The sequence below is a fragment of the Strigops habroptila genome, chromosome 2, assembly GCF_004027225.2.
Source record: "Strigops habroptila isolate Jane chromosome 2, bStrHab1.2.pri, whole genome shotgun sequence".
NCBI lineage: Eukaryota > Metazoa > Chordata > Aves > Psittaciformes > Psittacidae > Strigops > Strigops habroptila.
This window is the reverse complement of record NC_044278.2, coordinates 55,082,312-55,106,426: the sequence shown is the minus strand read 5'-3', so window position 1 is coordinate 55,106,426 and position 24,115 is coordinate 55,082,312. Positions and strand designations below refer to the sequence as shown.

Sequence of the window (24,115 nt, the reverse complement as noted above, 5' to 3'; positions counted from 1 at the left end):
TTGCACAGCATTTGAAATGAAAACAGGATAGTCATGAGGAGTCAGCGATATTGTCACTCCATTTACTCATCTGGGGAAAAAAATGCAAGCTTTGACATGATAGTACGTGCAGAGGCTCATTAAGAGATTGTCGGAAAAGGAAAACTTACTGAAGGGTTGGTCCTATTGCAGGTAACCCTAATTTTGTGAAGATATTCATCTCTGTGCCATTGACCACTTTCAACAAGAGATAGACTGAAACTGGGGGTCTTAGGAAGTGAATAAACTACTTTTTACATGATGAGAGGTAGCCAATTACTGAATAGTCGTTTTTTTATCCCTCTGTGACTGGACCAACAGATGCTGAACTGATGTCTGAGCTGCTGAGGAATATAAAGTGCCTTGGGCTGGAGGGAATAAATGTGCAGCTGTCATAGCAGAAGGGGAAAATGGAGGCCTGCAACCAAAATGTCATGCTTCTGAAGAGACTGTGATGGCCAGAGAAGCAACTAAGTTGGAAGAGGTCACCTTCTTTGCCTAAAAGTGTCATTCTGCCTCTAATTTCTGGAAATAGATCAACTCAGAGGAGTAAGTGTAGTCATCTCCAAGCTGTTTATGAGTCAGAGATTAAAGTGGGCAGATAGGGTGTGAAGAAGTATGGAGGTGTGAGGAAAAGAAAGCGATCCTCTGCAACTGCTGTCAGATGCAGCATCTAACTGCCCATAGGCTGATTGCAGTACAGAGGGAATGGGATACCTTGTAATCATCATGGGGTTTGGTTTTCAGTATTCTTTAGGTTTGTGTTTTAATGCAGTTGTCTAGGCCCTCCAGGAGCACCTTGACCTATGATGGACATAATTCCCAGCCCAGAAAAAAAAACCCTTAAAATGTCCTCCATACTTAAGTGAAACATACATGAACTTAAGGAAAAAAAAATAAAATCAGAATTAACCTTTCTCGTGTGTTCAAAACACTGCTAAATATCAGCAAGTAGCTTGGACAGATGGACATCCATGGAAGCTGTCTTGGACTGATAGTTGCTCAGAAGAAGGAAGGAATTTATATTGCTTTATGTGACTTTTTCCCTTTTCAGCCCTGAGGATTTTATCACTAAACCCAAGGAAAATATTTAGGAGTACAGTGACAATGAATAAAGAATTTGTTTCCCTAATTCCCCCACCCCACCACCAAAACCACCTACCATACTGAAGAGCTGTAGTCCTCTGGGCTGCGAGGTGTGGTATGCATTCATCTCCACAACACAGTTTTCCCTCCAGTGTTTTGCATTCCTTTCCAATTTTTATCTCAGAAATGTACATTTACTATGCAAATACATTTTGTTAACCAAGCCAGAAACATGGCTAAGAGGAAATTGAGGAGAGAAGAAGGAAAAACAAACCATCAAAATTCTTGGTGACTATTGCAAGTCTTACTCCAAAACAGGTAGAGAAAGAAAGACAGATGCATTAGGTTGGCATTGGTAATTTTATATTCAACATCCTTATTGCTTTCCTGATATATTCAGTTCACAAGGGATCTGATTCTCCACTTTGCTATTCAGTTTTAAATCAGGTAATCATGGAAGCAATACCTGTATTTTTCACTGTGCTAAATGAAGCAAGCCAGCGTGTGTCACAAGGGAGTAGATGATCTAACAGACCTGTTTACTTGAATATTTTAGGTTGGTCCCATTTAATATCTTAATTCCTCACAAAAATATTTCCTTATGTTCTTAGCCAACAGAAATGTTCACAGCAGCCAACAGTTACTGCCCCAAAGGAGCACAAAACCTTTGCTGCTGGTCAGCACTTCCAAGTCCCATGTGTGAGATGAGTTAAGGAACAGCAGCAGATGTCACAGCATGGCTGATGTGAATCAGGAGTGAGTCTCAGAAGCATGCGCCCCTGTGCACAGCATCAGCAAGGATGTGGTGCAGACACCAATCACTTTAAAACACACTGTCCTGTATCTTGCAATGAATATCTGACCCTGCCTTAAAGAAACACAGTATCTCCAGGCCTGGCCAGTGAGTCGCTTGGTGTTTGGTTTACTCAACTCTAAAATCTTTCACACACACACACACACAGAAAAAAGAAAAAAATTAATCATGAAGGCCTTAGTTGGTGACAGCATTGCAGGAGGAGCTCACAGGCTTCCACAAACTAAAAAAGCAAAAAAACTGAGATTATTAGAAGCTTCTTTTCAGCATGCTTTAGCAGTCTTCATTATTTATCTGGTTTTCCATCTTGTCCCAAAGCATATTTCCATGTTTGGTTGTTTCTCTTCCTTTGGGATTTGCTGTGGCACTGTCAGCAATTACATGCATTGTGGGTGCCAGTCCACACTTAGGCATTCCCAGCATGCCAGCCCTTTTCAGCTCCTGAAAGTGAGGCCTGTCCCCTTCTCCCTGGGAATCGCTGCAGACTCTCTCCAGGGCTGGCAGGGCCACTGGCTTCCCTCCTCTTGGCTGCTCCCAGATTTATTACTCCATCCCTTCACCTCCAAACATGACTCCTGCTTGTAATTCTTATTCTGGGCTTTCTGTGCTGGCTGAAGTTGCTTTAAGCTATTGACCCCCATCACTTATTTTTAAACAAATAAAAAGCAAACAAAAAAAGAAAAGGCTGGTAAATACTTTAAATGGAGTGCCCCCAAATTTGACCCTCAAGTGAATTCTGCAAAGGTTAGCCCACATGACTGTCGTAAATGCAGCTGCTGTCGCAGAGGCCTGGCAAGGCCAGCCCCGTGACCCATTTTAAACACACAGTCACTGATTCATCACAGAAATCTCGATATGAGCGTTCATTTTTTTGAAGAACTGCTGAGCAGTGGATAACAGCATAGCTTCAAATGAAATCCGGTTCAATACAGAGCGCAAAATTAAATCATTCAATGTCTGGTCTGCCTTGAGCTGTACTTAAGCCCTGTGCATGATTAACAGATTAGAATGCGAAAAAAAGCAGCTTAATCTGTCTGCTGCAGAGATACTTTTATTCCTCTGTGCTGCAAATTGTTTTATCTCTAGATACTACATGAATGAAGCTCTGCCTGTAGGTCTCAGCAGATGGCGTGGCTAGCGGCGCACTGAATTTCCAGTTTATCCTTAAACCTGGATATTTATATTGTGTCCTTTTAATGATAGTGTTTTCAGTTCTTGCAAAGAGCTACATATTTGTCCTTATTTTCAAGACCAACAGAGAAACAAACGCTGAGAGGCTCAGACATGAGAAATGACTAGTCCCAGGCCATGCAGTAATTCAGCATAAGAGAAAAAGCAATGGCATCCAGATAGCCCAAATCCTGCTCTAATGCCTTATCTGTAACAACACAGTGCCTGCTATGTGGCTGTCACTTGTCCTTGGAATTAGCACTTTATATTAAGACATTTAAATCCTAAATGTTCCTCACAATGAACTTCAATTAACAAAGCTGGCATTCCCAACCTTTGTTTTCTTAAATGGCGCCTGGTTTTATTTTTTTATAAGGCTGCATAGCTGTATGCTACACCACTGTACTTAAAATAAAAGTACTATAGTAGGTTAAGATAAGGCTCAATCCAACAGAATATGAACTGAGTTTTTCTGGTGCAGCAGGAGCATGTTTCACTTTCAGCAGAAACAGAGAGCTGAGAGTGCTCAGCATTTTGCTGGATGCAGCCATTATATACTTGCAATATTACATATACTGTGTATAGTACTGGTGACAAAGGGTATCAGGCACACACTGAGACCACACTCAGGTGCCTGGAATATCAGCACACCATCTTTGGCACCTAAATAACCAAAACATCACTAGCATCATTTGCATTTCATAACCGAAACTCACTTAAATATAGGAGCGTATCAGAATAACAATGAGACACACTGGCATATTCATATATTTTTAAACATGCAAAAAAAATCACCCTGCTCTACCAGGTGATGCTTTGCAGTCTGCTCTGATACCCTCCTTCATTTCTACCAGCTACTTCCACCAGATGTTTTCTGACAAATTAGAAAGCTGCTGGCACAGGGGATTTTTCAAATTGAGCAGTGGGATTTTAATTTAGTAATTCTTTTAAATGACCAACATAACACCCACAAACCCCTGTGCGGGCTTAGGAGTTACACAGCCAAGTCAGGCTTGCCTCAGGTACCAAATCCCAGTGACAACCAGCCTGCACCAGCTGTAAAAGCAGTGTGGGCTAACGAGCACCACAGCAGGGTGGTGGTCCATCACCCGTGGCTGCAAAGGCACAGGCTTATGTGAGAGATGAAAAGCTGGCCTAGGAGTAGGTCATATATCAAATGGCTTCCTTTTGGTAAGCTTTCCTGCAATTTTCCTTTATCAACATTGCAGAAATGAGTCAGGTGATCCATGACCCAGTTTTAAACAGGAAAGTTACCCACCCGCTCTGTTACCAAGAGCAAGGATAGACATCTGGTTCTAGGTAATTCTAAGGAAAAGCAGAGATGATTAAATTAATCATTAGTGCTTTATTGTAGTTTTCCAATTAATTGATGCTTGAGCAGCTGGCTTTTTTGTGTTGGTTTTTCTCTAACAGTAATTTCTGCAGTGACTTCTGCTAAACCAAGGCAACATGTTTTTAAGACCGTTCGGTGTGATAAGGCTGTGCTGAGAACTTAAAAACCTGTTTGTATTCATCATACTATATTTCTGGAGAAAGACATCAGAACAGCAGAGTCTGTAATGTAGAAAATAGTGAGCACTTTTTCAATTGCTAGCTTAAAAATAACTGCAATATTAGTGACCTACTTCAAATTCAAGTGGCCATGAGCCTCATACCTGATTGACCACTGCCCTTCCAGAGTCCCGAGGGCTGGGGAAACAGTAGGTGAGCCCCCGACTTTTCCCTACCTTTTAACTTTACTCATTTATTATCATTGCCAAAAGGACATCCATCCTCATGTTCCTTTTTTTTTTAACGTCGTGACAAGGGCAGTGACAGCTTTGCACATGCCATGTGAAAGAGGCGCATGTCTATATGCAGTCCAGCCAATGTCAGGAGCCAAACACAGCCAAAGAGGCTCGCAGCAAGGCCATAAAGTCTCAGCATCTTTTAGAGGTGTCAAATTTGATGCAAATATGCAGATCAGTGGGGTTCCTGTAACCGGTCTGTATATGTCCAGCAACCATTAGTCCAACTAACCAAGTTAAGTTTGTCCAGGCTGCCTGGACAGACAGCGGTGTGGGCCACCAGGAGTTCAAAGTGCAGAGCTCTCAGAAGCTCACTGGCAGCGCTCCAGCCAGAGCTGCAGGGAGGGCCCGAACTGCAGAGAGTGATTTTTAGAGTTGAATGCTGCAGGGCTGGGGGAGGAGGAAAAAAGCTGTCAGCGAGGCCAATGATAGGAGAATGTAGGTGAGAAAATATTCCCCAAATTTAACACGATCCTAAATATTTTCATAGAGTTTTCTGAACTATTCTACCCAAAATAACCTAGAGATTTGAGACTGTCATGTGCTTTCGTTCAATTAAGAGTTGCTAAGAGTCTTAGTGAAACTATTTTGCTAATGTTTGTATCTTAATGGCTCTGTAACAGTAATGTGAGAATGACCATAATAAAAACTGAAGGGAGCTGCAACTGGTTCTAAGTTTGTGATTAAAAAAGAAATAGTTCTGCTTTGCTGCTCAGCTACATTTTATATTTGTTCAGTAAAATTCTCCAGTCCTAGTCTAGACCTCTTGATCAAAAAAGTAATTTTTTAGAGTTTATATAAGGATATATAAAGAAAGGTAATCTTGGTATTAACGGAATGATTTTGATATTGAATTCACTATACTGAGCAAAGCATAGTAAAAAACCAAAACAAACCAAATCAAGACCTGGCTTAATTTAAGCTTCAATTGTTTATATTGCAACTCTTGGTATTATATAGTGTAGCTTTGATGACAGCTTTTCTTGATGTAATTTTATTGTATTTCAACCTCTAAATACAGCTTTCTACATCAGAGATACATAATAAATCACATTTCTGTCAACAGGTAACACAGGTAACAGGAGTACCACTCCACCAAACTGAAATTATATCTGTTTCATGTTGATAGGCTTATGATTCCTGCAGCCACATCCAGAGTTGCCTTCTGAGGATGTTTCTGCTGCAGTGATACAGGCTGACACAGAAAGGGATAATGTGAAGAGCAGCATTAATATGAGCAGGAGAACTGCGAAGTGCAAACAGGAAATACCCTTTTCTGGTTTTAAGTCATTTATGTTAGTCTGTTAAAAAAGCTATGACTGAGAAAATGAATTCTTTTTTATTCCTGAACTGCAAAATTACACGTCTCAAAATAGTAATAGAAAGACAGCAGTCCGGTTTGATAGGCAAATTAATGGGATTGAAATATCAGCCACATGCTGTTCATTTGGTCTGTTTTTTTCCAAACTGAAATAGATAAATCTATTTTGAATTTTAAAATCCTTTCACACTGGTTTAGAAAGCTGCTGGCAATCCTGTAAATGCTGTTTAAAATGTTTTGGATTACAGTGGAAACCTGTGTATTTTTTCAGCTGAGAAGCTATCTCCTTACCTGCTGATTGCTGATGAGGATGCTGATGACTGAAGAACATCCATCACTTGAAAACTGACATTGAGACATGTCACTATAATCTATTAAAGGTATCAGATTGTTTTCATGTTCTTGACTTGGTCTCATTCAATGGCAGCAGAAGCTGAGACAGCAGTCAGCAAAGCCACACAGTTTGGGGTTGACACCAGTTTTACTTTCATCACGAGTCAGTTGGAGGCATCGCTAATTAAGTCAGAAAAGACGTTAAATGCTTTCTGTTTGAATGCATTATTGGGCAGAAGGAATTGCAATCAAGGCAGTAAAACTCCATCCTGCAATATGTAGGGCTGGAACTCACATCACAGGGAGCTCTTATTTGGTCTCCTAACACAAACACAGATAATCTTAATTACTGTAACTGTTTTCACAGCAGCCCTTTAAAGAGAAACTCTTTTTTTCTTTCTTTTTTAGGACTCCCACAGGATAAAGATAAATTAAGTGAGTAAATAGACACAGAGCATCTTAGATCCCCGACAAAACATTTAAGCAAGCTGATCTATTTGACTTTATTGCAGAATAACTGTCAGGCTTCCCCAAGCAATCCCTAGGCATCATCTGAACCCTTGAAGTCAGCAAAGCCAAGCTACTGTGAAAAGCGGTGATTTGAATTTCCCTACAAAACCTTTATGTCAGTACCTAAGGTGTGGTACATCAAAGCCCAAGATACTCTCGGGTGGAGACAATTCATGCTGTAAATCAGAAAAAAAAAAAAAAAAAAAAAAAAAAGAGAGAGTTCTATAGGAAGAGCAACAAAGAAAATAGATCAAGAATGAGAGAACTGAGAGTAAAGAGTTTCCTGAAATACTGAGCATGGCTGAATTGGCTAATATCCTTGATGACTGTCAGTAAGTCGGGACACCAGGGCCCAGACAGATGGAGGAGGACCATGTAGTCCTGACTGAGTCTGCGTGTTTAGGAGGTGTCCCTCAGAAGATGGCTCAAACCAGAGCCTCAAAGAAAATCCTCAGTGCTCATCAAGTCTGCTATGGCTGAGATACTCGAGAAGCGAGGTGATACGACTGTGAAGGACCACATTTATTTAAAGTCATTCAGTAGACTGTGAGCTTGGGTGAAACCTGTTTGGAAGACCAAGCAGATAAAACTGCAAACTGGTGAAATGTAAAGAGGCTGTTTAGCTACCTGGTTCTGCTCATTTTGGAAGCACACTCTGCATGGCAGAGAAGTTACTTTCCTCAGTCCGAATATGCACAGGGACACCCCACCCGCCTTGCAATACAGCTGTGCAAGCATCAAGGACACTCAGAGCTCTAAGACATACACTTGCAATGTTTGTGTTATGCTTACTTTGGGCATATACAGACAGTAACTCACTAGTAGGTTTCTACTCTTTTAGCAATCATTAGTGAGTACAGGTGGGAGAGCCCAGTCCCTACAGCAGAGAGACAGCTCAGATGTAGGTGGGTGTCCAGGACATCCCTCAAAGTGACTCTTGGCAGAAATGAAAGCCAAGAGTGCAGAAGACTGTCAGTTACAAAGTGTTGGGCTACTGTTGGCACCCAATGTTCCTCCCAAGCCCTGCCGGGCTCCTCCCCACCCGCCCATAGCCCTGGGCCCCATACATCAGCCTGGATCCATCAGTCAGGAAAGGTCCCGATCAGGTACCTTGCTCGAGGAAACTTACCTTCATCAGATCTCAGATGGCAGCAGCTGTGGTAACAATTTCAAATACTTAAAATATTAGAAAATGTAGTAAAATTTTCTGCCTGATTTACCAGTAGTTGTGCAGTGTTTTCAGGGGGTGTTTCTTAACAGCATGTAGAAGAGGAAATCACACACACACACACAAAAATCCCTAAACATTATAAACCACAAAGTATGGCAATTTGTCAGAACAAGATGTGAAATAGGGGCTTCCTTCCAATTCATCCCAGTACCAAGACGAATGTGAACAGCTGTCTGTAACTCCTGCCTGGGCAGGAGGTTGGGTGACTGGACCATCCAGCAAGAGGATCAACAAAAAAAGCCTTTAGGCTTTGGGCTTCACTGAGGACAATGAAGGAAGGACAAAGAAAAGCCAACTAATACCACCAAAATACAGCAAAGGAAACTACAATAACGTTTCCTGTAAGCAGAGCAGAGTTCAAATACATGCTCCGACTTTGACTGATGAACCTCATGGCCAGCAAGCAAGCAGCCTGATATGACCTGTTCCACCAGTAATGCCTACATGATCTTCTCCATACAGCCAAGTCCAGCAGCTAATAAATGATGTGGGAAGCCTGCCCATACAGAAGATAATTCCAGGAGATGGAGAGATCAGGTTTTCCCAGAACATTTCTATAGTCAGCCCAGAGGCTGTTTTTCTGTTGTTCAGCTAGAACATTAGTTATCTCTCATCTGTAAATCAGCCGCTATATCCTGTAATGACCTTTTACTGCGTGGTTTTCTTCTATTCACCCACTTGTTTCACGAATTGGGTTTGTGGGTTTTCTCTTTATTTTTTTAATAGGTAATGTAAGAGTGAAGCTCCTCTGAGAGCAGAAGAGTGGATGATTTCCGTGCTAAAGCTTTAGTAAATTTTCTAAAACAATTTTCACAGTCATATCAAACCCAAAACTGCATTAAATTGCCAAAAGCAGCAAAGAGCCTGACAATTGACGTTTGCATACCAAAACTTGCCAAGTATAAATTTAAGCAGTCCTCCTTTCACAGAAAACTTGTGTAAGCATTTTGTCCCAATCACTTTTCTTCTGCCAGGGCGCTGATATCTAACGGCTCGTCTACTTTTTACTCCCACCTAAGCTTGGTCCTGACAATGAGAAGTGCAAGTATCAGACACCAGTTCTGGGACTGCAGACAGCAGCACCTTGCCCTTGTTCCACAGCTTTGAGAAGCAAATCTCTTACCTCTGACAACTACAAACTTGATAGAGTGAGTAGGAATAAAATATCCATGATAGCTGATGTGCACATCAGTGCAGTTGTCTGTCTGTTACAGAGATTCTCAGATATCCATGAGTCTGCACATACGTGGGCATGCATGGGGTCCTACAAGGAAATCTTCTGTTGTCCTCACAGATAAATAACCCACCTATTTCTTCCAGTTTTTAATATAATAAACTATATGTAGTCAAAGTTTGATTTAAACTTTAACCATGAAGATTTCCTTTTAAAACTATTGATATTCAGCAGCTTATGACCAAGCTCAACTGGGCTCAGCATCAGCTTGACATGCCTATACTCACAAAGACCTCAGTTTAGGAGCCATGAAGTAAAATGATGGCACTGAAAACGTAAACGGGGTTGTCCTGCAGAGCCCGAGAAGTATGTTTAGCCAGTGTACAAGTTCCTTGTTGATAAAGGTTATGGTCAAACCAAAAGTGTTTTCATATTGTGTTTTAAGCATACGGATGCATCACTAAATAAATGTTGTGCTGCAGCTACATGGTTATGCTGTGATCCCTTTGGCCAGGTTTTGTAAAGCTCATAGTGAAGGCCGAAAGCAAGAGACTGCCACCATTTTTTAACTCTGTGGCACTCATTAGGCAGCTGAAAAAAAGAAACTGTGGACTGCTGACTCCCATTCAAGTTGGGAAACCCCAATTAACAGCATAACAAACCCGGGGAAGACTTCCTCATTAATAACCAGTAATGACAACCAGGGAGCTAAACTGGTTCCCAGGGGTTCCAGGAACCCAGGAGTTTCCCAGAATTGCTACCCTTTTGCCCACTAACATTTTCCTCATAAAAGTTAGATCATCTGGCACAAGCATATACAAGAATAAATTTCAAGTGAATTATACATTCTGGCATTTGTCTTTCTCCCATACACGCACAGTAATGTCTCCTGCAAAGCATTTGCATCAGAAAGTCTGAATTTACAAAATGATCTTTAGAAGACTTAATGGGACAAATTTATAAGATAGGTGCAGTGACTGAGCCCTCAGCATTTTCATTTGCACATGCCAATATGGATTTGCGAGTAAGAATGAAATTAATAAAAAAGCAGATTGATTCTTGGTCCAAAAATTATTTCTGTGCATGAAAGTGCTGCAGCATGAAGGCACAGGAGAGCTGCAAGTATTTTGTTATGATGACTGTCGGAGGGGGTTTTTTGGAGAAAAAATAATCCTCGTTTAAAAATAGGTCTCAAATTTTCTAGTTCATTTCTTCGCTTGACTGAGCTGTGAAAGATTTAGTTCCCTAATTATACCAACACAAAGGCTTAACTTGTTGAGTTGTGAAAGCTTTCTGTTACTCTTAATCAGCATCTCTAATTCAGCAATAGTAAGGCTGTGACAATGAAAGAAAATATAAAAGGAATCACGATTTCTGCCATTAAAACCAATTATTTCCCACGCATTTTACTGTTGAGGCACTCCGTGCACTCAAAGCTGTGAGACCCCAAACACATTACCCTCGGAATAATTTTTCTTCAGCAGCTACTGTAAATTGCCAGGCAGCGGGAGGCTCAACAGAGGTGCTGGCTATTTGTGCAGCATAAGCCCGTTTCTGGGCTGTGTGATGAGTGTCTCACTGCTAATGGGACAACAGAGCACACTCTGCAGGGGAAGAGCTTAAAGCCTTCAGATTGGAGCCATACTTGGCGTAACTTTGAAAGACTCAAGTTACATTAGCACTGAGTTGGATCACGGGATAGAGGTTTTCTTCTTTCATTGTGACTGAATTATCCAAATTTCCACTGTTATAAATAGTAATAGATTTTTCCTTTTGAACTTCCTGTTGAACCTCAACAAATACATAAATTTGTTTTGCCCTGCCTTCCACCTCCTGCATTTTCCTGTTGCATTTCCTAGCAGCATTTTCTATCACCTTCAATGAGGGCATTATCTTCCTTTCTTGGAGGAAGCTCACAAGATTACTGATGACATAAAAGGAACCATGTTTTAAATTTAAAAGTGAAACAAAACAAAAAAACCTGCTTTCAATTTTTTTTTTTTTTTTTTCCATTTTAAAACCCGGATCTCACATCTTGGAAAACCACAGACAATCCCTACCCTGACACTTGCAGCACAGTATATTAGTAATAGCTTCATTTTTTAAAGAAATCAGCAATGGAAATGAAATGTGTCTGCTTCTCTCAGGCACAGAAGAGCTCCCCTGGCTGGGTACCCATCAGGCTGCTGCAGCCAGTTCAGCAATGCTGGACTGTGCTAACAAGCACCCCTTAGCCCAAAAGCAGGCTGCCGTGCTGGGCTTCATCTGAACACCTCCCCAGCTCACGCTCTGTGCCTGGCTCTCACGTCAGGCAGTGGAGAGCAGCAGCTAACTGTGCCTAACCTTACAACTTCACCAGTTCTCAGTTAGGAATAACTGGAGAAAGTCAGGAGAGAGAAAAGAGAAACGGATCCCCTCCCTTCTGACTCTTTGGTTGGTCCCCAAACTCAACCATCAGCTCCCCTCAGTCTGGAGGGTAACTGAGGGGTCTCGTCCTTCCCACTGCACCCGCTTTTTTGCAGAGAGCCATTGGGTGGTATGATTTGCATGGTGGCTACTTGATTGTATTAACCAAAACCTGAAGCTGCATACCTGGCTTCTTTCAGATCAGCCCACAAAGAAACTTAGAGGTCTGGACTTGTGCCAGTTTAGCTAGCAGAAGCAGTACACACACCAAGAGAGTTGTGAATGCCACAGTTTTCCTGCCCTATTTCCTCTTCTTTCTTGCAGGTGACATTGGATGTGTGCAGAGAGCTGAATTGCCACCTTCTGCATGTGGCTTTGCACCTAAAGCCCCTTGCACACAGCTGCTCACTAGCCCCTGGGTTAGAAGTCTCCTCTCTTTTTGTCTGACTTTCCACTTTCTTCAGATATCCTCTACATTTCCACCGAGTCTCCCAAAACTTCTGTGATACTTTCGACCTTTAGCAGGCCCTCAGTCTCTGTTTCGCTTCAGGGGAAACTCCACTGCGGAAATTCCCTTCTGTGCCATCCATCTTGCCTGGACCAGCTTCTCCATCCCACTATTCTCAGCATATCCCTTCTGAAATGTGAACTACCAAGACTGGTGTCATATGTGAAACATGTGGCACTGCACATGTTGAAACATCTGATGACAAAGCAACTTCAAAAATAAAAATGTTGTCCTCGTTTGTTGGCTTCTTGAAGCCTTTTAAGCTGCCATTAACCACGGACTTCCTTTTGGCTGAAGCCTGTGAGTGACGGTATGTGCAAGCAGAGTGCTCATTAACAGCCAGGATGTTCGAGGGCGGTGCTCCCTGTGCAAAGCGTATTTAATTTTATCAGCTAATCAAGCTATTTTTAATCACAAAGTGCTCTTTGAAAATGACAAGAGCATGTGAGAGCTGAAAGATAGCTAGATACAGAGGCGACTATGTCTATTTTGAAACCTCTGCTGAGAAGATAAAAATGATTCTGAGGCAGAAATGCGTTGTTCCAGCGTTTACTGTCTCTCTTCTCAGTAGAAGTACCATGGGAGGCGGAAGAGCAAAAATTAAGTTAGAGAGATAAAACACAGGAAGCCAATGTTATGTTAGATTAAAAACAGCCAGTACTTTCAATGACAAGCTTGGAAACTAGAAAGAAAATACTGCTATACTAACCTATGCAGAACATGTTATGCCTATGTTCTTTTTCCCCCCCCTCCTTATAAAATAACATAAAGCACAGAATTATCACCAAGAAATGGCAGGAGCTAGATGCCAAATGGGCTGGCTGCTTCGCAGATCAATGACAAAGAGCCTGGCTGCCTCTCTTGGGTACTGAATTATCCTGCTTTCAGAAGGAGATGCAGAAGATCATCTGTATGTGTAAATCACGTCTTTATGGTTGATAGAAAAAGCCTAAATGAGGGAAAATCATCCCCCTTATCTGTGCTGAAGAGAGAATAAATTAATGCAGAACTGAAAAGTGAGAAAAGTGAAAGCCATTCGCTTTCCATCTCTATTACGACCAACAATCTGCTCACCAATGCTCCAACTGGGCACTCCTTGTGACCCTTCAGGAAAGCTGGAGCTCAGGGATTTCAAGCCTAGCCCGGGCACCCGCTGGGTGGCAGAATGAATACCGGAATTTCCCCATGCCAAAAAAAGCCCTAACCCAAAACAAAAAAAGTAAACACAGGCTAAATCCTCTTTCAGTAGAGGAACCAATGCAAAGATGCGGAACAAAACACTGTAATTCTTTTTGGTTTGATAATCTTTTAACAACTGGCTGTGTTTTTATCTTAGTACAGATGTAGCCTGTGGTAAAGTGATTTGTGACTTTCACTTTTTCCAGAACAGTTGCCACAGAAGTTTGTAGTTTGTCTGAAAAAAAATCCTCATAACACATAGGTAGTTTTATTTCTATGGTTTTTCGTTTGTCAGGCAAGACATCTTACTCTGTGAGATGCTTTATTCTTTTCAAGACATCTTCACTTTAGTTAAGCCATTTTAAGGCCTTGATTTTAGTTTTTAGACAAGTACCTGTCATAGAAACAAAGCAAAAATACTTTAAGATAACATGTATTGCACTGCAGCTGCTTTGTCAGCGATGGTGCTGATGCTACTTCCAACTGCTGTCTTACACAGGGAAACGCCAGCAGTTCAGAAGTTATCCATTCTCATGCGCATTTCTCAGGATCCCATCTTGGTACCTCTGCCAAAATTACTAGTTTGCATGATACCTCAAGTCAGTTGCACTGGAGATACCTCTCAAAATATCATACCATATCATATCATATCAATATTATATCTCAGAGTACTTGATATCTGTGTTCCTTGGATTGGGGAAGGTTTTTTGGCAAGACTGCGACTTGGTTTTGGCAAATGTGTTTTTATTCTGCTGTCCTCCTTTGGTTGCTTGAGAGTCCAGATGAAATCCTGGACTATACAGAATCAGAGCTGAAACTCACACTGGTGTATCTTGCTGTTTAAAAAGCCCAAAGCCACTAAAAATATAAGTGGTGAAATGTTATGCTGGGGCAGAACTTCCTTTTCAATGCCATCATTTCTACATTCTTCTGCACAGGAGCCTACAAGTCTTGTTTGGCACCATCTACTCACTCAGCACGCCATAAACTGCAGGAAGCCCAGTCTTTAACACTTACTTAACAGAGGCCAAGTGTTAGCAGGCAGAATTCTGGCTCCCCACCTGGACAGAAGAGAAGCATGCTTTTTCCCTCTCATTGCTTTGTGCTCCTTGTATTTTGCCTGATAAATTTGAAATCAGAGTATTCTTTCACAGCTAGACATTCAAGCTATGTGCAGCAGCTGTACACTCCCTGTCTATATGTCTATACTATAGAAGGAGCATTTTTAGAACCTATGTAACTAGTGGGTTACATCCGTGCCCTGTTGTATGCCTTACAACATAGGCATGGTTGACTAAGGATGTATCCTATGCCTTACTACAGGTGCACACATACTGCATAGACTCTTCTGGGAGACAAAGCATCACATACTGAGAGTGAGAATGGTGTTATCCTCAATGAATTTCACTCTGAATGCCATCCTTAAATATTAGCAGTGTTTTAAAGAGGATGCCATCCACTGCCTAAAGGTTAGGATAGTCAGCAGCCCCTGCCACACCATCAGCAGGACAGGCTCAGTGCTTTCCTGCCAGAAACCTTAACTAGAAATATGGGATCATGGTTCATCTCTTTCTGTGAGCATCTTAAGATCAGGCAGGGGCTGGGATGGAGATTTTGAGACTACACATTTGAACTGACAAGCCTCAAGGCAACCTCTTTTTTGACTTTCCATCCCACAAGAGATTTATTTAAACTAATCTTAGATGTCTAAAAAATCCATAAGTCTAAGCCTGAGCCGGTAATGTTATGCTCCCACTGTAGTTAATAACGGGTTATCAGAAGGCTGTCAGGCATCCAAGACAGGTTGAATATCCCCCTGTGGGTGCCCATTTCTTCCTACCAGACGCAAAAGGTGACAGCTCAGACAGACACAAAACTTTTAGATGTATAAACTGGAGCAGAGAGTGACGATGGACATGTCTGTACCCAATCTGCACGCACACACAGACAAAAGCGTGGCTGAGAAATCTCGCAGCTCTCTACAGCGGTGAACTGCAGCATCTCTGAAACCCGCTGCAGATTTTAATAGCTGTCATCCGTCCTAAAAATACATTCGCACCTCGTTACTGTAGCGTGCTTTTTCTCGGGAGACCGGGTGGATAACAGGTCCTGTTATCCATCCTCAGGACACCCTCAGCTGCCCGGTACCTGTCCTGGCTAACCTCCCTCCTTAGCGGTGCGCCTGTTGCCGGGCGGAGGTGACTCCCGAGGTGCCGAGCCCGCCCCTCCGGCCGTGCCCGGGGGGAGGAGGCAGAGAGGAAGGGAGGGAGGGAGAGAGGCTGGGCGAGGGCCGCCGCGGCGCCCCGCTCAGCGCAGCAGCCCGCGCCCCGCCGCCAGCGGCGGCTCCTCAGGCGGCGGCGGGGGCAGGTGCGGGCGCTTCCGCGTCGCGCTGCGAAGAGGAGCAGGAGGAGGAGAAGGCGAAGGAGGAGGCGGTGGCGGCGAGGGCGGGCGGGCGAGCGGCAGGGCCGGCAGCCCCGAGCTTGTCCGGCGTGCCCGTGGGCGTGCTCCCCGGCGGGGCGGGCCGGGCCGCCGCCGCTAACTTTGCCTCTTCGCGAAGAGCCTTCCTCCGGCAGCCAGAGGGTCGTCGGAGCTCCGGCGGTCCGGAGCCGACCCCCGCGATGAAGGGCCGCCGGCGGTGGCGGGGCGAGCACCGCCGTTTCGCCGCCGTGTTGGTCCTGTACACGCTGGTGCTGCTCCTGTTGGTACCCTACGCTCTGGACTACGGGGCCCGGCGCGGGCGGGCGGACGAGGAGCCGCTGCTGCGGCGCTGCCCCAGCCTGGAAGAGGCGCTGAGCGAGTGGGGCTGGGAGCAGCAGCAGCCGCCGCTGGACGAGGAAGAGGAGGACGAGGACGGGGACGAGGCGGCGGGTAACGGCAGCGCGGCGGGGAAGCGGCACATCTACCTGCACGCCACTTGGCGCACGGGATCCTCCTTCCTCGGGGAGCTCTTCAACCAGCACCCCGACGTCTTCTACCTCTACGAGCCCATGTGGCACCTGTGGCAGGCCCTGTACCCGGGGGACGCGCTGAGCCTGCAGGGCGCCCTCCGCGACATGCTGCGCGCCCTCTTCCGATGCGACTTCTCCGTCCTGCACCTCTACGCCGCGCCGCCCGGCCCCCGCGACCCGCTGGCCCCCGCCCCGCCCGCCGCCGACAACCTCACCACGGCCGGCATCTTCGGCTGGAGGACCAACAAGGTGATCTGCTCGCCGCCGCTCTGCCCCGGTGCTCCGCGGGCCCGCGGCGAAATCGGCCTCGTCGACGGCGCCGCCTGCGAGGAGACGTGCCCGCCGCGGGCGCTGCGGGAGCTGGAGGCCGAGTGCCGCAAATACCCAGTGGTGGTCATCAAGGACGTGCGGCTGCTGCAGCTGGGCGCGCTGCTGCCGCTGCTGCGGGAGCCCGGCCTCAACCTCCGCGTGGTGCAGCTCTTCCGCGACCCCCGCGCCGTCCACAACTCCCGCCTCAAGGCCCGGCAGGCGCTGCTGCGGGAGAGCATCCAGGTGCTGCGCAGCCGGCACCGCGCCGAGCCGCGGGGGACGCTCCGCCACCCGCACCAGCAGCTGCCCGGCGTGCTGGGCGGCGGGCGGGCGCCGCAGCACCGCGCCGAGTTTTTCCTCGGCGGCGCCCTGGAGGTGATCTGCCAGGCCTGGCTGCGCGACCTCCTCCTGGCCCGCCGCGCCCCGGCCTGGGTCCGCCGCCGCTACACGCAGCTGCGCTACGAGGACCTGGTGCGGGAGCCCCGCGCCCAGCTGCGCCGCCTGCTCCGCTTCGCCGGGCTGCCCGTGCCGCCCGCGCTGGAGGACTTCGTGCTCAACATGACCCGCGGCGCCGCCTACTCCTCCGACCGGCCCTTCCTCATCTCCGCCCGCGACGCGCGGGAGGCCATCCATGCCTGGCGGGAGCGCCTCAGCCGGCAGCAGGTGCGGCAGGTGGAGGCCGCCTGCGGCGAGGCCATGAGTCTCCTCGCCTACCCGCTCAGCGCCGGCGACGCCCGGTAGCGCCCGCGCCCGACGCCGGGTGAGGGCCGGGCTGGGGGCCGCGGCTGCGGCGGGCGGTCCCGAGGGCGGACGGGCGCTGTGGGGCCGAGCTGGGCGCGGGGTGCCGTTCGCCTCACGGGCCGGGCGCTCCCGGCCCGCTGGCGCAGACCAGCCTCGCCTCAGGAGCAGGCGGTGCTGCAGGGCTCAGGGCCCTGCTTCCCGCTGCTGGCTTTGGTGGGGCTGCGCTTCCTCGTGGGACCGTGGCCACCGCTGAGAGGGCATGGAGAATGCTTTGTTTAAGAGAAGGGTTTGGTAAGAGGTGTCCTCTGGGCACAGCACCTCACGTGGAATGGTGACCGCACACAAAGCACAGGTGTTCTTCAAGAAAACTGCATTGAAACTTAAAAATCTCCCAGATGAAGACTCTCAGCAAGGAACTAGAGGGCTTCAAAGGTGATGCTGCAGGAGCATCACCATTCCCGAGCACTGAAGCATGCTGGGCTCTCATATTGCTACTGAAACATGTACTGTGAAGTGTGAAACACTTGAGTGAAGTTGGCTGCAGACTCCACTGGAAGCCCAGGCAGGCAGGAGTGTGCCGGCCGCTGGGGAGGGCTTGGCTCTCCTGCTCCCGACCGACTGGGTGGCTCCACAGGGATGGTTGCTGCCAGGACGGGTTGCTGATGCTCGGGGTGGGGGGGCACAGGCTGAGGGGCGGGGGCCGTGTCAAACCCCATCCATCATTCAGAGCAGTGGGGTAAGCATTAACCTGCTTATGTGTTTTGAAGATGTTTGTGGCAGAAATCTTTGCATTTCTAAAGAAATCTGTAATTCCTTTTAAAGTAGGGATTCTTTTTTAATATATTGATATATTTTGGTGGTGATACTCATGTGAGATACCCGTGACTAACATGTTACTTGGGGACACACTTGGGGGTGACTGTAACTGGAAGGCGAACGCTCAATGTTTCCATTTGGTTTTCTTAGCCAGATGAGAGAACCACTTTTCTTCCCTTGCTTCCGGGCTGACACATTGTGCCGTGCACAGGGTCCTCCTGGTCACATCCCTTCCGAACAATAACATCCTCTCAGCTGGCAAGTCCTGGACAAAAGCAAATGTTTCCTAAGAGGCCAAGACAAAATTAATCGCGAAGTTCCCAAATAAAAAATTGTATTAAAAAAGAAAGAAAAAAACCCCAAACTTAAGTTTCATTTGGGTTTTTAAAAATATTTTTTCCTGTAAATATCCTGCAACTTGTATGAGAAGGGTGTGCATGCGTGTGTGTGTATATATCTGTGAGTACCTCTTTATTTCTTAATCTGGAGATAGAAGGTTCAGTTGTAACTTAGGGATGCAGGATTGTGACTTCTTGGCATCTGCTTTTGGGTCCATTACAGTCTGGTAGCGTTTAAATGGCCCCACAAGAGTACACAGGGTTATAGGGATATTTACATGCAGTCCTCAAAACAAACTGAGAACATGAACTTCAAACAGAATAATGTGGGATCAGGAAGAAAGAAATATTTATATAAAGTGTTGGAAAACAGCGTTTCAAATACATTATGTTATCATGGAGGAAACATTTGGATTGCATTGTAGGTGTTCGTGCTCTGAATATTGTGCTGTAAAACCCATCAGTGTGTTAGGATGAACCTTCTGTTACTTCAGCTCTTTTTCTTCCTTGCCCCTCCCACCTGCAAGTACGCTGGCACAAGAAGCCGGTTTCTTTCATTGTCTGACAGGGAAATGTAGCCATAAAAATGCGTTTGAGTAAATCTACCCATTTCACAGTAGCCTGCTTCATACAATTCTGCATCCTTTGGTTTCTGCTTGAAGCAGAAATTTCAGGGGCTCATTTTATGCTGGAACAACCCTTGGTATGCTCTAAGGGATGTTTTTGTACTCTCAGGCACTGTGAGAGCAAAATTTGTCTCTGGATGTTCTGCTGGTATGTATAGCAATGGTATTTGTATGGATGGACAATACCTATATTAACGCCTTGATAACCTATGTTGGGTAACCTATTTTGGAAGGCTTCTCTGGGAGTATACCCAGCTTGGCTTGTACTGACAGGCTTGGGAAGAAATTAAGATTTTCTTGCAAGCCAAAAGACGATACAGTACTTATTTTCTTACATCATTTGGGAGATTAAAATCCGGTATATCTTGTTGATTTGTTTTTAGCAAGTGGCAATCACAGATTTGTACAGTGCTACTGTTACACATGCACTTCACCTCGACAGGGAATCTCATCTCACCTCACTGTTTCAGGTGGTAAATGTCTTTCATAAGAAGCTTCTGGAAATCCGCACTTAGTTTCACTTACACTGGTTCATTGTGATGAAGAAAGAAGTGTTGCCATGTAGCTTCACTTGATGCTGATAGCTGGGAAGAAGACACTAACTGCAGATTACTTGGTCTTTTCTGAAGCAGTTTCCCTGTTTGAAATAGATGCGTTTTCTGTATTGAGAATGATTTCTCTCAACAGAAGTTGTTCACTAACACAATTGCTCTTCATTAGTGATTCATTCCATTTTTTTCTGATCCCAGGCTGTTCTTTTAGGGTTCTTTTGTATGCTGTGAAAAGAGTTCTGCTGGGCAAAATGTATGAAATACAGCAAGTGCAATTTGCAGTTTGCATTCAGGGTGCGGAGTTCATTAGAAGACTTCAAAACAATCCACGGGGAATATCCAAAGCTGAAAAAGGAGTGAGAAGCCCAGAGCGGGACCTTGGAGCAGGATGTGCAAGAGCATCTAGGACTGGATGATGGTTGCTTAATGACTGATTTTGCAATGAGTGTGCGTCAGTCACTAGAAGGCTTTCTAAAATTCCGCTGCCTAAGGAGGACAACTAGGGCTCTCCAACAAATGCATTCCATTTTTCTCCTCAAAGTGTTTTGATGGTGTTGGAAAGCATTGTTCAGGATGCTTACAGCATGCACTTACCGGCCTTGAAACTCATTCCTTGAAGGAAAAAAATAATGTAGTGTCGAATGTCAGTGTTGGTACTTAGCAGAAAAGACCGAAACAGGTCTGACTGGGACGACCAGCATGCAGTTTCATGGGCAGAGGTCTTTGGAAGTAAGCAGAGCTTGCTGAAAGCAGGACACCTGTGGTTAAACTGCATTTTGAGAGCAGCTGGACGTTCATGGCTCCATCACCAGCTTTTTTACTGTTACTGGGCTCAACTGAGATTTTGAAGTAAAGTCCCAGTTCTACTAAATGATGTAGAAAACGAAACCATAACTGCATCTATTAGAGCAGAGGATGGCATGTTAAGCAAGGGAATAATAAACGCATTTTATAGCCAAGCCGAACTTGGCAAGCTTAGAATCAAAAGGTCTGAGCCACGAGCTTTTAGTCGTTCATACTGAGATTTGGGAAAAACACCTACTTGTGCTACATTAAATGTAATGAATTAACAGCTAGTGGGGAACAAAACTGACAAATGCTCACAAGACTTATTTCTCTTGTCTGTTTTTACTTTACTTCTGGTCATCATGTGTCTGCCTTACAGGAGGTAGAAACTTGAGTACTGTAATTGTTCATAAAAGGCTGTGATATTTCCACACCAGAACTGTTAATGTCTCTCTTACAACATTATATCCGTATTTAAACAGCTGCTTTTGGGGAGACAACTGTAGTGACATACTTGTGAGAAATGCTGAAAGTCCAGGGTCAAGATATACTTGGCCCCTGCCGTTTTCTCCCTAGAGCATTACTGACAGAGTCCTTGTAGTTATCTGTGGCATGTACTTGCGTACTTCAGATACAATAGAAATAGTTGCAGTATCTAGTGCTAGAGTGTTAGAACAGTCATGGAGTTAGGTATTTCATAGAATCATAGAATGGATTGGAAGGGACCTTAAAGATCATCCAGTTCCAACCCCCTGCCATGGGCAGGGACACCTTCCACTAGACCAGGTTGCTCCAAGCCCCGTCCAACCTGGCCTTGAACACTGCCAGGGATGGGGCAGCCACAACTTCTCTGGGCACCCTGTGCCAGCGCCTCAGCACCCTCATAGTGGAGAACTTCTTTGTTGTATCTGATCTAAATCTTCCCTCTGTCAGTTTAAAGCTATTCCGCCTTGTCTTGTCACTACAGGCGCTTGTGAAAAGTCCCTCTCCAGGTTTCTTATTGCATGGGTCATTTTAGCACCCCCATCAGTCTGTGCATCAAGAAAAGTTGCAAGCTACTACATTAAGTTCTAAGTATCACCACTTTTAGTAAGCTTGATGTTAAAAAAAGCAGCACAGAATTTCAGGGTGTATTACAATAATTCACTTAAACAGCATTTCCGTGAAGAACTGAGCTCCTGAAACACTAAGATCCAAAAAGGCTGATGGCATGTTCTGTTCCTTTCTGGAACACAAAGAGTTGCTGCTGTGACTCTGATGTGTCTGGAGCATGGGGACAGTAAGAAGGTGCATGTCATCACTCAGGATCACCCTGCGACCCGTGCAGCACTGGGACTACCTTACATGTTATTTTGCCATTCCTATTTAATGTGACACCTACTGCCATGGAGAAGGATATGGGAAAAATACATCTGTCAAAGCAAATCTTGCACTCATGGAAGTTTTCAGCACCTCACTGGCTACCTGTGTGTTTGTGTGTGTGAGTGAGGGGCTGGGGCCCAGGTTGTCCTTTTGTCTGTGGTTTAAGGGGATGAATGTTAAATCCAAACTCTTTGAGGTGGTGGGTTTCAGTGACTTGAGGCCTGTTGCTCTCTCTTGGGGTGTACCTCTGGCAGTCTTGGCTCTGGACAGTGGGCTGGAAGCCTCTTAATGCTTTAGTCCTTAGAGTTTGTCAGGGTATTGAGTGCCGGGAAATTCTTCCTTCCTTCCTTCCTTTCAGCACTGAGGCATTAAGCTCTGCTGTTGACCTATGGTACCTGCAGCATCGTTTCTTGGTGTTGGTAAATGGGAATTGTGTCTTTTCCTGGTGCTTTCAAATTTGTTTCTCTGTTTCTGATTGTCCAACTTTGCCAAACTTCAATTGTACATAGGCTGAAACTTTTCATCTTGGGCTTAAGGTTTAAGTCTCTGTGGGGAACTTCAGTCCTAACAGTGCACGTTCTTTTGAACCCAGGGTTAGAATGTTGTGGCCTTTTGCCTATGTTCAGATTCTCAAAGCTGTTTCTTTGTAATCATTGGTCACTTCAGTGCTTTGGGACAGGAACTCTAATTTGGGTAGAGGAAATGACCTCTGTGTAGAGGATGCCCCTTGTGTTTTGTTTTTACCTCTGCCTTCTATTCTGATTTGGCCAAATACGTTAATGTTTGTAAAAAATGGATAGCATGTGCTCAGTAAAAGTGGTTTTGGTATGTGTGTGTGTATCTTTGTTTTATACCAAATAAAATCTGCATTGGTTTTATCTTCAGTGAGCGTGCTCAAACCTCTTTCTTTCCCATAGAAAAGCTCAGGGTGGTACAAGACATACGGCAGTGGGAATCAAAGCCATGTAACTATGGCTGAGGCTGCGGCGCTGGGACTGAGCAGGGAGGAATCTGCTATTCCTGCACGCCCACCAGTGCCTTCTGCTCTAGCCCCTCTTTCCCTGCTGCTGTTAGTCTAAGGAAGACTCCTGAATCCAACATTCAGCTTTCCAGTGCTTAAATATGGAAAGGTCTGTAGGTGAGAGGGAGAAGACGTTAATGACAGATGGGGAAAATGCAAGGGGGCAAGGGAAAGGAATCGCCTTGGAGTTGTAGAGAGTGGGATTTGTTGGGCAAAGAGCTTGGGTGTGAGAGGGATGAGGGACTGGGATCTGATGAGGAGCGGCAGCAGGAAGCTGTGACTGGTTTAATTGGAAAAGTCAGCTAGCAGCATATGGGAAGAAAGGGCACAGAGAGTAAGCTGGGAGGAGAAGTAGGGACCAAGAGCTGAGCTGCAGTGAAGCACTGGGAATTGCCCCGAGAGCATTATTTGGAGGAGGTGGAGAGGGAGAGCTCAGGGCGATAGGCAACAGGGCAAGGCAAATTCCAAATCATAGAGGGAAAACTGGTAGCTCTTCAAAGTCATTTTTTCCCACTTCTCTGTTCAAATGGCTGTGCAGACAGCTGGTGGTGGACCAGCCCCTCCAGTGGAGTGCTGGTCCACGGGGCAACAGCAACTTGCCCTACACTCTCTCTCAGCCCATACAAACACATTTCTCCTGAAAAATGGACTCCTCTCTTCCCCTCTGCATAAGCCATTTATTAACTGCCCCACAGCTCTCCTAGCAGCATCGGGGTGGGAGGCATGGGAAGAAGTGCTCTCCTGCAAAACCAAAGTTGTAAAGCTTAAGCTTGTAAAAATAGTCTTCCCCTGCCTCCCAGTACTGTCAAGCTCAGTTTGTGAGTATAAGGGATGATGTGAGAGCTGTCTCATCTGGCTGCCTTTGCCAGAGGTGCTTTTGGGAGTGCCTTTGTGTCCCTTCCGCAGTGGGCATTACCACCAGCCACCAGAGCAGAGGGCTCTGGAGGAGGTCCTTGTCCGTGTCCTTGGTTCAAGTGACAGGTGTTTGCACACTGGATTTGAAAGTCCCACTTGTGGCAGTGACTCAGTGTGTATCACTGGCATCTATTGTTTTCAGTA

General features: G+C 45.5%; 1 protein-coding gene and 1 long non-coding RNA gene across 2 annotated transcripts; both read left to right on the top strand.

Annotated features, from left to right (window-relative positions):
- The first annotated feature begins 5,922 nt into the window (after positions 1–5,922).
- LOC115604410 lies at positions 5,923–7,288 on the top strand. The gene is made up of 3 exons (XR_003990269.1): positions 5,923–6,597; positions 6,959–6,985; positions 7,063–7,288. It is a non-coding gene; the product is annotated as an uncharacterized LOC115604410 (long non-coding RNA).
- An 8,260-nt stretch (positions 7,289–15,548) lies between these two features.
- On the top strand, positions 15,549–22,919 carry CHST7 (carbohydrate sulfotransferase 7). Its single transcript, XM_030477500.1, has one exon. The coding sequence runs from the start codon at positions 16,177–16,179 to the stop codon at positions 17,554–17,556; it is 1,380 nt and encodes a 459-aa protein (XP_030333360.1). The 5' UTR covers positions 15,549–16,176; the 3' UTR covers positions 17,557–22,919.
- Positions 22,920–24,115: the final 1,196 nt, after the last annotated feature.

Bases quoted from the DNA above. Each gene is read 5' to 3' on its own strand.
- CHST7 (XM_030477500.1), top strand. From the start codon at position 16,177: ATGAAGGGCCGCCGGCGGTGGCGGGGCGAGCACCGCCGTTTCGCCGCC.